The 17,500-nt window shown below is 46.7% G+C and overlaps 1 protein-coding gene across 1 annotated transcript in view; it reads left to right on the forward strand.

Moving 5' to 3' along the window:
• Positions 1-17,500, forward strand: part of LOC308288035 (MAM domain-containing glycosylphosphatidylinositol anchor protein 1-like) — a gene marked incomplete at both ends in the record, with an annotated part of 257,477 nt that overhangs the window by 49,427 nt on the left and 190,550 nt on the right. The window contains 1 exon segment of the mRNA XM_080729379.1: positions 8,103-8,242. Within this exon segment, the coding sequence (XP_080585505.1) occupies positions 8,103-8,242 (140 nt within the window).

Here is a 17,500-nt window from a genome sequence, read left to right on the forward strand (position 1 = left end):
CTCCTGGGCCAGGATTTGGAGTCCTCTCCCCCGCGTCGGATGGAAAAGCTACCACTAGTCCCAGGCTTTGCAGAGGCCCTGCATTCAACCTGGACTACACACAAGGACCCCCCCAAGCTCCCCTTCCTGGTCGATTACCGCGACTCAGAGAAGGCGGGAATCCCCTTGTGCCCTCCCATGGACAAGCTGATGGCCCAGTCCCTGGTAGGGAGCCTCAAGCCCAACCATGAGCGGACCGGTCCTGGAGGCCGGCCTCCCCTCAATCTGGCCGTGGGTAAGAAGCCTCCTGGGTTTGCCATCCCCTTTGACGACAAGCAGTCTTCAAGGGTGAGGAACTCTTACGGATCGTCCGCGCTGGCAGCCAGGACGATGAACGCCACCCAGCTGCTGCTTTCCTCCACCAGGCGCCTCCTCAGCGAGATGCGGGAGGTGCCTGACGTGTTGGTGGAGGAAATGGACAAGTCGCTGCGCATGCTGATGGACTTGAATGTCCACGCGATCGAGTGGCTTGGACATGGCATGGATTATTGCATCCAGGCGGAACGTGCCAGGTGGCTAGACAAGGTACAGTGTCCTGGCAGTTCTGGAGAGGAGACCGGGAAGATCCTGCAAGACCTCCCCGGCCACCCTACCTTCCTCATGGGCGGTGGACTGGAGCTTCTCCGCCAGGAGGTGGCGGATAAGAAGATCACTCTGGAGCTCCTGGGAGCCACGACGGACCCCCAGGTACCCAGAAAGGAAAAGAGACAGGGACGGAGCAAGGCCCCTGGTCAGGCTGACAGGGGGCACTCTTCCTCCAAGCAGGGGAAACAGAACAATCCCCCTAGGACCCCCTCTTCTTCCTCCGCGGGACCCCCTCGCACTGCAGCGGGGGCTCAGGCCCGCTCTCAATCCCGGCACCCTCCCAGGCACGGGATACCGGCCAGCTCCCACAAAGCCCGTGGGAAGCCGCCGCGAAAGTGACACTGGACTCTGGCGGGGTCCCCCTGAAATTTCAGGGGACCCCCCCTTGCAAGCGCAGACGTTTGGACAATACAAACTATGTTTCTCATGCCAAGAAATCAATGTTTATTCCTCCTCTGTGCTCTCCTCCAGTGCCTGTAATAAAAAGTGTGTTGATGAAACAATGCCTGTTTATTTCAAACCCACCTGCTTTACTACAGACGACCCCATTTTGCATGAATTTAACCAGTGTAGAGAAGTCCAGGCTGGAATTTCTTTCCACTCAGATAATATCGCTTCCCCCAGTCATGCAGACAGGTTACAAGCAGAATATTTCTCTTTGCAAAATGTTCCCAGACAAGCTAATTCCTATTCACAGTGGTATAGTCTCTCTAGTGTGCAATACCCCTCTGTCTCCACCGAGCGGCACTGTTATGCCGACTCTAGTTCAGGACAGGAGTTTGGTCTTAGCGTCAGGGAAGAAGCCAACACATATCACCCAGGGTCGGCCTCGTCTTCCCGCAAGGAAGCATATAAAGGCCTTAGCACAGGTTATAAACGTAAATACAATTCCCCGAGCCGGGGATTATGTTACTTATGCGATGAACCCTGTCCCCCGGGCTCCACGTTGTGTGTCGCATGTATTATTAACAAGCGAGGCTTCTTGGAGGTCACGTGTTCGTCCCCCACCGGATACGGAAATAAGCGTACCGGAAACGGAAACGCTCTTTCCGCCGGTGACTCCGCGCCTTCCGGCCCGGAGGTCACATGTTCGTCCCCCACCGGATACGGAAATAAGCGTACCGGAAACGGAAACGCTCTTTCCGCCGGTGACTCCGCGCCTTCCGGCTCGGCGTCTAGCGGATACGGATACGTGCCCGGATATGGAACCTTTCCCTCCCGGCCCAGTAGTTCCGCTCAGGCGGTACAACCCCAAGGCTTCTCCGTTGCTCAGCAACACGTTAGCACAGTGTGCAGAGCAATGGAAACGTTGCAATCCGAATCACTGGGTGTTTCGGACGGTGACGCGGGGTTACAGACTACAGTTCGCGAAAAAACCCTCCCTATCCAGCAAGGTTATTTATACTCGAGCCCGCGGCTTGAAGGCCGATGCCTTGAGGGAGGAGATAAGCTCACTATTGCGCAAGGGCGCTATAGTGGAGTTATCACGCGACCAGAGCCGTTTAGGCTTCTGGAGCCGTTATTTTCTGGTTCAGAAAAAAGGAGGGGGGCTGCGTCCGATTATGGACTTACGTGCTCTGAACAAGCACTTGAAAAAGTTCAAATTCAGGATGTTGACGTCAGAGTCACTGATGAAATCAGTGAGACAGGGGGATTTCCACTGTTCAGTGGACCTGAAGGACGCTTATCAGCACGTCCTCATTTATCCCCCACACAGGAAGTTCCTGCGGTTCGCCTTCGAGGGGCGCCTGTACGAGTACACGGTCCTCCCTTTCGGTCTTTCTCTGAGCCCTCGGGTTTTCGTGAAAGTGACCGAGGCAGCCATTGCTCCACTGAGGCATCAGGGAGTCAGGCTGGCGAACTACATAGACGATTGGATGATTTCCGCCGCCTCCTGCTCAGAAGCGGCGCGCCATACCAATCTGGTGTTGTCACACCTGAAGGCCTTGGGTTTCAACGTCAACTTTGGCAAAAGTATGTTGTTACCCTCCCAGCAGATTTCCTTTATAGGAATATCTCTGGACTCGGCCACCATGTCCGCTCGCCTCTCCCCGGAGAGGGTGGACAGGTTTCTGGCTTGTCTGGGCTCCTTCCGACTGAACCAGGTGGTCAGGTACAAGGAGTGCATGAAGTTGACTGGGCTGATGGCTTCAGCAGTGCAACTTCTGCGTCTGGGCAGGTTTCATATGAGACCTTTCCAGCGGTGGTCACTGGCGCTCAGGATTCCTTCCCTGCAAGGGTACAGGAAGGTGACAGTCAGCCAGGTCTGCATGGACGCTCTGGTCCCATGGAGGGACCAGGCGTTGTTGACAAGTGGGGTCTCCATGGGCGAAGTGGTGTCACGCAAGGTGATCACCACAGACGCCAGCCGCTCGGGGTGGGGCGCCACCCACGAGGGGCGCTCAGCCAGGGGTCTTTGGACCCAGGCCATGTTGGAGTACCACATCAACTATCTGGAATTAATGGCGATCTACTTGGCGCTCAAGCATTTCGAACCATTTCTCCGGGGTTGCCATGTCCTGGTCAGGACGGACAACACGGCGGCCCTGTATTATCTCAACAAACAGGGCGGCCTCTCCTCGCGGGCGCTGGATCAGCTGGCGCGCGAGATGACCCTCTGGTGCTTGCCTCGGTTGAGGTCCATCAGAGCCTCCCATGTCCCGGGCCTTCAGAACGGCGGCGCCGATCTGTTGTCCAGGGGGGAGCCTCGTTACGAGGATTGGTCTCTCCACCCTGCGGTGGTGAGGCAGATTTTCTCCAGTTTCGGTCGACCGCGAGTCGACCTCTTTGCCTCCCAGGAGAACGCGAAGTGCCCCCTTTACTTTTCAGTGAGGGGACCTTCTCCTCTGGGGATGGACGCGTTTGCTTACGAATGGCCACAAGGTCTTCTCTACGCGTTTCCACCCCTGGAACTGATTCTTCCCACTCTGGAGAGGATCAGATGTTCCAACCAGGAGGTTCTTCTGGTGACACCATCCAGGGGAGTGTGGAGGTCTCTGATCACCCCACTGCTCTCTCAACCCCCTTGGCGGCTTCCCTTGCTCAGGGATCTGCTGCGCCAGGCAGGGGACGAGATCTTCCATCCAGACCCACGGGGCCTAGACCTGTGGGTTTGGCCCGTGAGAGGGAGAACCTGCTTGCAGCAGGCTTCTCACCGATGGTTGTAGCCACTATTCAGAGTGCTAGAGCCCCCTCTACTAGGGCTGTGTATGATGGAAGATGGAATGCCTTTTTGGACTGGTGTGAGCTACAGGAGCCACCTGTGGTGGCTCATATAGCTTCGGCCCAGAAGGTGTTAGATTTCCTGCAGGACCGCCTGGACCTTGGTCTGGCGTTCTCTACACTGAGGGGTTATTTAGCGGCTATTGATGCCTGCCACCTGGGGGTGGCAGGCAAAGGCCTTTCTAAAATCCCTGAGGTGGTCCAGTTCATGCATGGTGTGGACCATTTGAGACCTGTGACCAGAGCCTTGTTTCCTGTTTGGGATCTACAAGTGGTTCTTGAGGGCCTTTGCAAGGCACCTTTTGAACCGATTGGGAGGACCTCTTTGAAACATTTAAGTTTCAAAACAGCTCTTTTGCTTGCCTTGTCTACGGCTAAGCGTGTGAGCGACCTTCATGCGCTCTCTGTGAGCCCTGATTGTATGAGGTTTCTCAATAATGACTCCAAGGTTCTTCTTAAACCTCATTTGAGTTTTATTCCTAAGAACCGAGTGGTCCCGAAGGAACCTGTTGTTTTGACGGCTTTCCATCCTCCTCCGTTTGCATCAGAGGAGGATAGGCGTCTTCATTGTCTTTGTCCAGTTAGGGCCCTGAAGGCCTACTGTGATAGGACGGTGGACAGCAGGTCTACTTCTCAGCTTTTCGTGGTCATGAATGCCCGTCAACGAAAAGCGGTGTCCAAACCCACTCTGTCGAGATGGCTTGTGGATGCTATTAGGTTGGCTTACACCCGGTCTGGGTCTGAAGTGCCGGAAGCACTTAAGGCCCACAGTACTAGGGGTGTGTCTACCTCTTGGGCTTTGTCCAAAGGTGTCTCCATTGAGGAGATTTGTGCAGCGGCGAATTGGTCTTCGCCGTCTACCTTTGCGACCTACTATCACCTGGACGTTGCGCCTTCTGCTATGGCGCATACGGTTCTGGGTGCTGCTGCCCTTCCTACTATGTAGTGGGGCGGCTCTCTCCCCTTCCTGAGATAGCATGTTGCTGTCTCTAGAATACGTGGGGGGACCCTGAGTTTTTCCCTTATATTATTGCAATTTTATAAGGTGGACCTGTGTCTGCCCTTAGTGCATAAGGCAGGCCTCGGTCTGTCAGGGTCTTTTTCTGTCTGAACACGCCCAGGCCCTGTGGGTCTGGGTCGGATCAGTCCTGAAAGGGGTCACGTCGGTTGACAGGACCTCCTTTCCGGGTGTGGTCGGTGTGCACGACAGTCTTGTCGGTTCATGACTTCTCGGGGAGTATATGAGTCCCAATGGGGGACCTTGTCTGGAGGTATGACAATAAACGTATAGGTTCCGAACGGAACCATGTTTATTTAATACCGGAGGACAAGGTCCCCCAGAATAAAGCCCCTCGGTTCGCTAGTTGCGGGCGCAGAGGTGCGGCTTTAGAGGAAGTTATGATAGCCCGCAGGGCTTATATACACTCGGGGCGGTGCCCTCGTTTGTGATTGACAGCCCTACCGACAAATGATATTTCTCGTACGGGAGCTTATGAGTTTTACTCTGTTGCAGCGCCAGATGGCGCTGATATCCCAATGGGGGACCTTGTCCTCCGGTATTAAATAAACATGGTTCCGTTCGGAACCTATACGTTTTCACTCGTTTGGGCCCTGGGCAAATGTCTAATTTCTCTTTTGGTTCACGGGCTAAAAAGTTTGGGAACCACTGGTTTAGTGCAGTGGTTCTCAACCTTTTCAGGCCGCGACCCCCAAAATAATCATATTTTAACTGGGGACCCCCAAAATAATCATATTTTAACTGGGGACCCCTAAAATAATCATATTTTATCTGGGGACTAGGGTTGCAACGGTATGCGATTTTTAACACCAAAAATATTGTCCGTGTCAACACCGCGGTTATCGGTAACGCCGTTTCAACCACCATTGTGTGTCTTGTCGTCTTGTGAGCACTCAGTAGCAGCCAATGCTACCTCAAGCTATAACAACAACAACCATCCGACCATATTAAAAATTCAGCTTTGTAAAAAAGCAACAACACTGTTAGTGTTAACAGCCCTGCGTTTTCTTGTTTGGCTAATCGTTGTTTTTCCGCCTATTATAAAGCCACAACTAGTCTCCTGGAACGTGCCCTGCGAGTGGGGACGAGACATCATGCAGTCTGATGGGTTGTGCCTCGCCCCGTGGATGATCCTTTGATTCTGAATTTGTTCTCGACACTCTCACACAAGGAACAGCTCCCGGCCTCCCTGTTCAAAAGAGCGGAATCGTTGGCGAACGTCACATCTCTACTGCGCTCCTCGGGGCATAGCAGAGCAGAGGATGCGTTTTCTTTTTATTTAACAGTGTTATCGGTGTGCAAGTAAAGTACTCGGTGTTGTGCTCGCTCACCGGTAACACCGGTAACACAGAGTACCGTTGCAACCCTACTAGGGACCCCAAAATAATCATATTTTAACTGGGGACCCCCCACCCTGACAAGCACTAAGAGTTGAGGCATTACATTTTGTATAGCACAGTTCTATTGTGAAAATAGAAAATATTTTCACAATTTCTGCCTCTAATATTTGACAATTTGGCCAATGTTTAATTCAACGTTTTAGGAGGTATTAAAAGGTCCTTAAATTGTCACTTTAGAAATGTGTAGATACTAGATACCCTCTATACACTTAAACTTTATGTTGGTTTGTTTACTTTTGAGTGAGAAAACAATGTTGCACATTAAGTTAATCATCTGGGGACCCCCCAAAATAATTTGGGGACCCCCCTGGGGGCCCCGACACAAAGGTTGAGAACCACTGGTTTAGAGAAATGACACATTCTATAGACACATTTAGAACCAGTGCACTGTTTCAGACACCATTCCACCGCGGATGCACCGCGCTATTTCTGCTCGAGTCAGTGTCACAGGTGAGCCGGCCCTCAACGCCCCTGCACTTCCTTCTCTGTCTGTTTGGCAACAGCTCTGGCGAGATGCAAATAAACATTTGTTCTCCACTGCGAATCGATGCTAACCACATGATTCTGCTCTGACACCGCCACCCCGCCGCCTCCTCCACAACTCCCTCTGGGGCTTTGCCTTATCCCACCTCACCTTATCCCACCTCACCTCTCTCTCTCTCTCTCTCTCTCTCTCTCTCTCTCTCTCTCTCTCTCTCTCTCTCTCTCTCTCTCTCTCTCAGGGGCGTCAATTGGGTATGGCAGGGGTATGCAGCTGCCATACCCTGGGTCCAGGGGGGAAAATAAAAGTTACTTTTAAATATAAATCCATGAATGTCTCTTTGTCTATCTGTGCTGGTTATTATGTTGTTAAATTACAGTAAAATAACCACAAAAGCTAAATTTAACTAAATGGTCACTTTAACAAGGTATTATAATTATATTCTCCACACTTTTATTCTCCCCATCTTGACAAAATGGTATATTCCCAGGTTCCGCAGGTCAGCTGCACGGGAGCAATGCCTTATTGTTAATTGTGGCATGTTTAGCTGCACTTGAACAACCGTTCCATTTAACACGCATGTCCTTGTTTCTGGTGACTGATATTGCCCTTCTAATGCGAAGATGATGATGATGATGATGATGATGATGATGATGATGATGATGATGATGATGATGTTAGGTATGCCCTCATTATGACCACGGATATGAAAAAGATATTTTTCATTTCATTAGTTGCGTTTCCATAAGCTTATTCAAAATAGGAAGCAAATTATCAGAAATTTGCATTAAGACAAAGTGGATTTAGCCTGTTTCCATTTGCAGGTGTCATTCGAATTATTAGCGACGGTCGCATGAGCCGACTCCGCGCCGTTACCGAGTTATGTGCTGTTATGGACAGAATGGTAAATCTTCGCCCCCCCGACTTTCGGCACCTCCGCGCGGTCCAGGTGAACACAGCGAAGCACTTAATGTATTCGCATTTATTGGCTGACCCGTTTCCATTCACTAATGTGCATTTAGTTTTTTCGATAAAGCCTCAAAATCCACCTCCTCCAAGCGCATAAATGTTTTTGTGATTAATCAAAGTTTATTCGAATTTTGACAAGTGTTTCCATAAAAAGATTTATGCGCAAAAGCCTTAATGTGCATTAAAAGGCTTTTTGGAAACACACCTAATGGCACTATATGAATAAATACCAGAAAAAGCTTACTAATGCCTTAGATATTTGACTAATACTCTCTATACTCTCTCTCTCTCTCTCTCTCTCTCTCTGTGTGTGTGTGTGTGTGTGTGTGTGTGTGTGTGTGTGTGTGTGTGTGTGTGTGTGTGTGCGTGTGCGTGTGCGTGTGCACAGCTCCAGCCAATGCTCAGATTGTGCACTCGGGTGCAGCGTGTAACGTCAAGGAAGACAACATCAGTGAGAGGATTTACACCATCAAAGAAGGAGACACACTGGTACTGCAGTGTATCGTTAAAGGACACCCCCGACCCCAGGTAGCACCCTGACACACACACACACACACACACACACACACACACACACACACACACACACACACACACACACACACACACACGCTTACTTGCTTAACACGGTTATGTGTCTGGTTGGTGTTGCTTTGTTTTTGTTCCCCCATGCTGAACCGAGCAGTCTAGTCTCGCAGGTCGTGCTACAAGTTGGAATAAAGCATACAGTATAAACCAGGTGTCTTCAACGTTTTCAGGCCAAGGACCCCTTAGTTGAGAGAGAGATGAAGCAGGGACCCCCACAACCTGTTCATAGATTCCATACTGTATAGTTTCATTGTTTGACAGCCCGATCATCAGTGTATTTTGGATTCATGACCGTTTCAGATATTTAACCACTTGAACCGTCAATACTTAATACATTTGACTTTTCACTCTGTACTTTTGTAGACTTGTAGACTTTTCTACAAGCTCACAACGCCTCGCAGCATGAGGCGTTGAGAGCTTGGAGATCTGCTATTTTTGGTAAAGTTCTTAGAATATGGACACTAGGGTTCAAGTGGTTAGTATAAAAAAAGGAGAAAAAAGTTTCTATCGCACAAAGGATTTGGAGGACCCCCTGTAGTAACTCTGAGAAGCCCCTGGGGGTCCCAGACCCCCTGTTGAAGATCTCTGGAATAAAGCGTACAGTATACTGTACAAACGATTACTATACCGAACTTGGTACTGCATAATAAACGACGTCAACCACTCTGGGTCAGGAGACTGCGACACGAGTTGATCCCAGTCTGGGTTCTCGGCAGAACAACTCCGGCATTCTGGGATTGTGTCCCTCTGGGCATCCCGGGTTTCTTCTACACCCTCCACAAGCTACAGTATTATGGACAACCTGATCCCTGCACCTCTGTCTCCTTCATTCTCTATTCAGTTCCATTCAAAGGCAAAGAAGTTCATTGGAGTGAAACGGGCAAAAATGTAGACACGTACAAAATATATATTACTAGAATAAAGCAAAGTCTAACCAGGGTGCATTCAGTGATTTTAATCGGTGGGATTAAAGTCTTTCTCTCTCTCCCTTGGTCGTTCTGTTCATCTGTACCTCCTCCTCATGTCTTCACTGTATCTCTCCTCCTCTATTGCTGCCCTGCTATCAAACCTCTGCTTCTCTTTAACTCCATCCTCCCCTCCTCCTCGCGTCTTCAAGCTGCACAGCAACGGTCAGAGGCAGTTCTTATCCTACTGTTTCATCTGAGATTGAAACTTCTCTGTCCTGGCCTGTCCTCAGCAGAACACTGCTGCATTCTGGGATTGTGTCCCTCTGGGCTTACTGGGTTTCTCCTCTACAAGCCATATGGATAACCTGATGATAACCTGATCCCTATGACTGTCTCTCTCTCTCTCTCTCTCTCTCTCTCTCTCTCTCTCTCTCTCTCTCTCTCTCTTTCTGTCTATTATATGGATAACCTGATCCCTATATGCCTCTCTCTCTCTCTCTCTCTCTCTCTCTCTCTCTCTCTCTCTCTCTCTCTCTCTCTCTCTCTCTCTGTCTCTCTCTCTGTCTATTCATCAACACCAAACTCCACTTCACTTTTCTTGATCTTGAAATCAACTGCTTTAAGTTTTTGAATAACTTTTGGAGATGTTAAATGTGCTTTATAAATAAAACTGACCAGATTTCCTTATCCCGAGAAACTTCCTCCACTCCCCCAGGGAGTATACCGAGGCGTGACCAAGACAGTTTGGAGATATAGTCCTTCCATCTGGTCTTTGGTCTGCCACGGGGTCTCCTCCCAGTGGGACGTGCATCGAGGACCTTCCTATGAAGGCGCTCAGGGGGCATCCGTACTAGATGCCCGAACCACCAAAGCTGACTCCTTTGGCCGCTTGCACCCGCGACCTTATACTTTCGGTCATGACCCACACTTCAAGACCATAGGTGAGAGTAGGAACGAAGATTGCTCGGTAGACAGAGAGCTTTGCCTTCCGGCTCAACTGTTTTTTCTTCACCACAGTGCGATTTAGCGACTACAAAACCGCTCCTGCTGCTCCTATTCTCCGGCTGGTCTCCTTTCTCTGTCTTTCCCTTTCTCTCATTCGTGAACAAGACCCCAAGATACTTAAACTCCTTCACCTGGAGTAAAGTCTCATTTCCCACAATCCCCACTTGGACTGCATAATCCATCGGTTTCCTGTTGAGAACCATGGCCTCAGATTTAGAGATGCTAATCCTCATTTCGGCCACCACACACGACAAAATACATGGACAGAACAAAAACAACACACATACAATAACATTATGAACCTTGACAAAAATCACAGCCTTAAGATTGCACAATTCCTATCATATATCACACATTGAGAATAATGGTATGTTCAAAACAGTCTGACTCTTGGCAAAGAGGTTTGGTGTAGAGGGAGAAAAGAGCAGACCAAGTACAGAGTGAAAGGTCAAGTTTATTAAGTATTGACGGTTCAAGTGGTTAAATATCTGGAAACACAAATTGACATGAATCCAAAATACACTGATGATTGTGCTGTCAAACAATGAAACTATATGGAATCTCTGAAAGGGTAGTGGGGGTCCTTGCTTCATCTCTCTCTCAACTAAGGGGTCCTTGGCCTGAAAACGTTGAAGAGCCCTATGAATATAATATAAATATATGTACAGCGCGCTGAGTGCTACTGTGGGTTCCTTGCCAACACATATTGATGAGACTGAGTTTTGTAACTAAAGCTTAGTGCTTTATTGACGACATACATGTACAGTACATATAGCAACAACACAGCCCAGCCTTGTCAATGTTTGCTGCTTGATATGCTTGCAATGCATTCAAATCAAAGTCCTTGAGAACTTGAGGCGGCTATTTCGTTCCCTGCCAGCATTGTGTGTGTGTGTGTGTGTGTGTGTGTGTGCGTGCGTGCGTGCGTGCGTGCGTGCGTGCGTGCGTGCGTGCGTGCGTGCGTGTGTGTCCAGGTCTAGCACGCCACTTTAAAGAGGAAAGCGCTCTTGGAAACACCTGCCCTTAAAATGCCATTAAACAGCTTAAATTTGGGAAAAGTGAAAAATCTTCCCTTCATGCCAAAGTTCAGATCGATTGGTCAACCCACTGAGGAGAAAGATGGATGAGACAGACATAAATTCAGTAGACAGACAGTGTTCTTATTATTTTATGGTAGGATAGCAGCATAGGGTCAATAGAGTCAAAAGCCTAAGGAGAGAGGATTTCTGTGCAGGGGTGTCGCACGAAATTCTGGGCCCTGGGTACAAGGATTCACTGTGGGCCCCCCATGAATGTTCTTCATAGGGGGAGGGGGTTTAACCCATTTAGACTGGGAGTGCATTATTACGCATTATTCTGTGCTTTAACTATTGAAAAATAGCAGATATACAAGCTCACAGCGTGGTACAGAGTGCCGTGATGTGAGCTTGTAGATCTGCTATTTTTGAAAAATCTCTTTGAAATTTTTCTTTGAATATTTCAAATTCTTCCAAGGTTTTTTTTAAAAACCTATTTTTCTATGTCAGTGGCGCTCAAACCTTTTCATGTGAAGAACCCCCCAAATTATATGTATTTGGCCACGGACCCCCATCTCAAAATATTTAATTCCAGGGATCCACCAGAAGCAACATTTGAGGTACAAATGTACACAAAAAACCCATATTTGCACATTTTTCAAAAATAGCAGATCTACAAGCAATAAACCTTGGGCCCTAGTAACTCAGCCCCCCCCCCCCCCCCCCCCTTGTGACACCCCTGGTTGTGCCTCCCCCCCTCTTTCTCTCCTTGTCTTGTCATTTCTCTCTCTCTCTCTCTCTCTCTCTCTCTCTCTCTCTCTCTCTCTCTCTCTCTCTCTCTCTCTCTCTCTCTCTCTCCCCCCTTTTTCCAATCTTTTCCTCTTATTGTGTTTGTCTATTAATCAATCATCCTGCTGCCTCTTCATCTCTTTCTGTCTCTTGGTCATTCTCTGAGTGGTTTTGTATTGCCTTCATCTATACCTCCTCCACCATCCTCATGTCTTCATTGCATCTCTCTTCTTCAATTACTGCCCTGTGAACAAACCTCGGCTTTCCTCTACCCCCACCCTCAAGCTTCACACCAACAGTCACAAGTAGTTAGAGCATCTGAAACTCACCTTGGGGTGCTTTTGATAGGAAAGTAAATTGTGTGTGTGTGTGTGTGTGTGTGTGTGTGTGTGTGTGTGTGTGTGTGTGTGTGTGTGTGTGTGTGTGTGTGTGTGTGTGAGCGAGAGAAGTCTTTTTTAGGCTTTTTAGATGGTAAGGAGACAGACAGAGTGTCTGTAGGTTTGTGCTGGCCAAATTAAAGGAGATATAGTCAACTTTGTCTTGAAAAACGGACGCTAAAATAAAAATGTTTTGAAAATATTTTATAAAAAAGATTAAGCTTCATATATGTGTTTCTATTTAAAAAAAGACCACAAAAAGCATAAAATAATGATCAAATAATCATTTTGCCCATTGTCAGGCTGACTTTGTGTACATCCCTTATCAATCCATATAAAAGAATAGAAGAGGGACGTAAACAAAGTCAGCCTGACAATGGCCAAAATGATTATTTTATCATTACTTTACGCTTTTTGTGGTAATCTTTGAATAGAAACACATAGGCTGTATGACGCTTAATCTTTTTTATAAAATATTTTTGACATAATTTTTATTTTAGCGTCCGTTTTTAAGAAAAAGTTGACTATAGCTCCTTTAAGTAAAAGTGGCGTTGCTAAAAGTTGTAACTACCATCGTCCATGTAGTAGGTGCAGAGGATGCATTTCCAATTTCTGTGGACTATGTAGCTTGCATGCAAGAAGGCACTATTCACCCTTGGAATCCACCAACAGCCGACGCTGCCTGGTCCCCGTGAACAGCTACCGGGAAGAGAGGCAATAGACACAGTCAGAATAGCAATGGCTGGCCTTCCAGGCACACGAGAACGACTGTAGAGAGCGCTTTAACACCAAACAGCAGTGCAAGACTAAGAACGTTGTTTCCTCTGGTGATCCAGCCTAGGACATATACCCACAGACGGCCAAAGACGAGGCAGAAAGGCTGCCATATACGGCGGAGCCGCTGCTACTTGTGCCCATGGAGTACTGAGTGACATGCGTGTTGTATAACGAGGACATATCCATGAGTTTGTGAATGTAACTTTTACTGCACCTAAAATATTTGTGTCCCAGTAGGCTTTCCCTGTGTGTGGACATAAATAAACTGTTAAACTGTGTGTGTGTGTGTGTGTGTGTGTGTGTGTGTGTGTGTGTGTGTGTGTGTGTGTGTGTGTGTGTGTGTGTGTGTGTGTGTGTGTGTGTGTGTGTGTGTGTGGTTTCACAAAGTCTTTTTTAGGCTTTTTAGACAGTAAGGAGACAGAGGCTGTCCCGATTTCCTAACTGGCTGCAGCATTGGTGTGTTTGGGTTGATACATAATGAGGTCTGGAATTTCATCATTTGAGGAGCAAGGCCACTTGGCCTTTGGTGTTGTAATTTTTTGAGGGCACAAAGGCCATATGCCAGGGCAGGAAGGCCATCAAATAAAACAATATTTTAGTTCATTGAAAGAATTTAAGTGTTGATAACCTAATATGCAGTGAAATAGATAAATGTAAGCCATTTACCATGAGAAGGAGTAGGTTGTTGGCTGATTTACCACTGTTTCAGGGTTGTGGCACGAGGCGAAGCTGAGTGCCAAACAACCCACGACCCTCGAATGGTAAATTGCTTTTCTACCACTTCTACCATATAAATGTAAGAAAACACAGTTGTAACTTGCAAGGTTATTTAGTTATACAACTGCAACACAACAGTGGGCAGGGTCCACGAGCCAACTCAAGTTGTTGACTGATTTACCACTGTTTTAAGCCAATCAGAATCCAGTATCTGAACATGTGACCACAAAAAGTGGTAGAAGATGGTATTTACAATCTGATCCATGCTCAGCCCTGCACCATTCAAAGTCACTGGATTGGTTTAAAGATGGGGAGTCAAGATTCTCAACAAAAGACACTGGTGTCTACATGACAAGAAAGAGACATTTGTACAGTCAGATGGGGCATTAAAGGGGTATTTCACTTTCAAAAAAACCTTTGGTAATTTTATCATCTAATCAGGCTTTTATGAACATCTTGAACAGTTTTTAATTTGCTTGGTTCAATATTTAGATATTTGATGTAAATGTTATCAGTCTTCCTCCTGCAGGACGCCTCCCCATATACACCCATTGTAACTTCAAACTCCATTTTAACCAAAAACACCCGTTATTTTTTCTGGTGACTCATAATACCCTCCTAATACATGAGCAGGCTGTTTTTTTTTATAACTTTTTTAATTTATATTTAATAAAATGTAAAAAATAAATACAATAAAGAAATATAAGAAATAAATGAAAAAAGTTATCAAAGAAAAAACAACAGGGCCTGCTCACGTATTAGGAGGGTAATATGAGTCACCAGAAAAATAATGGGTGTTTTAATGAATCTATCATGGTTAAAATGGAGTTTGAAGTTACAATGGGTGTGTATGGGCCGGGGCCCCCCTCCTGGAGGAGGAGGACTAATAACATTTACATCAAATATCTAAATACTGAATCAAGCAAATTAAAATCTGTTCAGGGTGTTCATGAAGCCTGATTACTGTAGACGACAAAATGACCAAAACCTTTTTGAAAGTGAAATATCCCTTTAAGGCCACTGTGGCCTCAGGCCATGCCATTTCTTTGAGGGGCACAAGGCCAAACTGAGGGGCAACGGCAGCCATGGCCTTCATGGCCTCCATGACATTCCTGCCCTGTACATAATGCAACTCAGGGTGTTCTGATAAATCCCTAAATCCCTGTATAACTTGCCGTTCTTCACAAAAGTGCAAAACTGCTCAAACCCTGCTCTCTCAATTGCGATTGATGTAAAAGTGGAAATATGTCACCCAGGCGAGCAAGTTCATGCATATTGCTCCATGCGTCTATGCCAGGGGTTTTCAACAGGGGGTCCGGGACCCCTAGGGGGTCCTTAGGGTTACTACAGGGGGTCCTTCAAATCTTTGAGTCATAGAAACTTTTTTTTCTCCTTTTTTATGCTAACCACTTGAACCCTAGCGTCCATATTCAGAGAACTTTAGCCAAAAATAGCAGATCTACAAGCTTGTGAGCTTGTTGATCGGCTATTTTCGTCAAAGAGCTTTGGTGTAGAGGGGAAAAGGAGCAGAGTGAAAATACAAGGGTTTTTTGGACGGTTCAAGTAGTTAAATATCTGAAAACACAAATTGACATGAATCCAAAATCCACTGACGATTGTGCTATCAAATGATGAAACTATATTGAAACAGGTAGTGGGGGTCCCTGCTCCATCTCTCTCTCAGCTAAGGGGTCCTTGGCCTGAAAACATTGAAGACCCCTGGTCTATGCTATCTTTATTTCACTCAAACAAAAGACACTAATGGCAGTGGCAGACAAACAATGTGTTGAGTCTGACCAGCTCCATGAGTCTGACAGACCAGAACACCCATGGCCATATCTCAAGTCAATGTTTGAGATTCATTTCACGTTTACCGTGTTACAGAATGTTTACTGTGTTTTCCATTTTGTTGATTTGGTTGCGTTTCTATGTTTTTTATGGGCTTTGCATAGAGTAGTGGTTCTACGAGTGTGTCTTCGGTAGCTATTTTCTAAATCAATTACTCTAGTACTTTAACTTTCAAGTAACATTTTTACTGAGCAACTTTAACTTATAGTTAATGAATTATTGACGAGAAGTATAAAGTACTGGACTTGAAAACTGTTCACCACTGCTTATGGATACTACTGCCCAATTCCACTTTTAGCTGCAGTGTTGTGATATTTCAGTGAATTGTCTCTCTGATTCATGATCTAATTGAATTAAAAATAATACTGTACATCAGGCCTCAGTTATCCTGTGTAAACATAATGCACTTATGTGCCTCAGGATTCCCGATAACAATACAGAACGAGCATGGCAAAATGTTTCACACATTTCTCCGTCACCTTCCTCATCTTTCTCTATCTACTGGTTTCTCTGACAGATGGTCTTCTGTCAGAGGTCTTTTGGGAGACAACATCAGTCTTGGTAAATCCCCATGTGGTAATTACTGTCATGCTTAGTAAATATGCCCCACAGTCTCCTTGTCAACACGGATGCCTGTGTGAAGAAAAAAACGCTGTTAAAACGATGTTATAGCTCTCTGTCCCTCTCTGTATCTGCTAGTCTGAACACGGCACAACAGACACATTTATAGGCTGACATTCATTGTCAATGGAAGCCAGGAGCATAAAGACACTAAGCGATGCACAATGTTTGTAGTGGCTACAAAATCTACAAAGTTACTAGTAAGACGCCCTAAGGGTGAGAAGCGACCATGGGCACATGGGCACGTGTACGACACATCCTCCTGGGTGACGGCAGACTGCTGGGCGGGCGCTTTGGCATGGGACCAACTTTGACCAATTTCTTTTTCACAGACTTGGTGGGTTGTTTAAATTTGACATCACAGTGATGTCAGAGCGAAAAAACCATAGATCGTAAAAAAGTGTACACGTCCGGACGGATGATGTACCTGTGATGTCACCTGTGATGTTACAGTGATGTGTCAGGGGAACCACATTGTCAGGCGTGACAGAGATACGAACAAGATGTGCCGGTTTTCATAGTCAACTAAATAGCACAACAATACAAGCTGATCTGTCTTTAACTGCAGGTACAAAGCTACACGATGACCAAGTGTTGTTTAACCATTTCCGCTCACCTTCACTCTCCACACAGTACTTGCTTGTAACAGGGGAAATCAAATTATTTGCATGAGCCAGTTCCGTGTTCTTACATGGAACAGGAACAGTAGTTTTCCTTTTTATTTTTCTGGCTTGTTGGACATGCGCTTGATGAGATCAAGGACCGTGTTGATCAACGCTTCTTTAATTCCTTTTCTTTTTATTCAGTTTGTGATAATGCCCAGGGACGAGTGTACATTTCTCAAAATGTAATTACACAATATTACATAGATAGAAAACAATACAATAGAATCTTTGATCAACATTTCAACAGCGATGCAGTGACTGGTATGCTGGGTTGCTTTGTATCTTTTGTAGTGTCTCACTGTCCCTTACCCTTATTAGTGCAGGCGTTTCGGGCAGTATTTTGATGGAATCGTGCACTTTATGAAAGAAGCATGAAATTTGGCACACAGTTAGAACATGCCATATGGAACATTTTTGGCTATAGGGGCATCGCAGATTTGTCTTGGGAAACTTGTGGGAGCCAATCAAAGTTGGG

This window comes from Nannobrachium achirus (genome assembly GCF_963921795.1).
Source record: "Nannobrachium achirus genome assembly, chromosome: 7".
In the NCBI taxonomy this organism is placed as follows: domain Eukaryota; kingdom Metazoa; phylum Chordata; class Actinopteri; order Myctophiformes; family Myctophidae; genus Nannobrachium; species Nannobrachium achirus.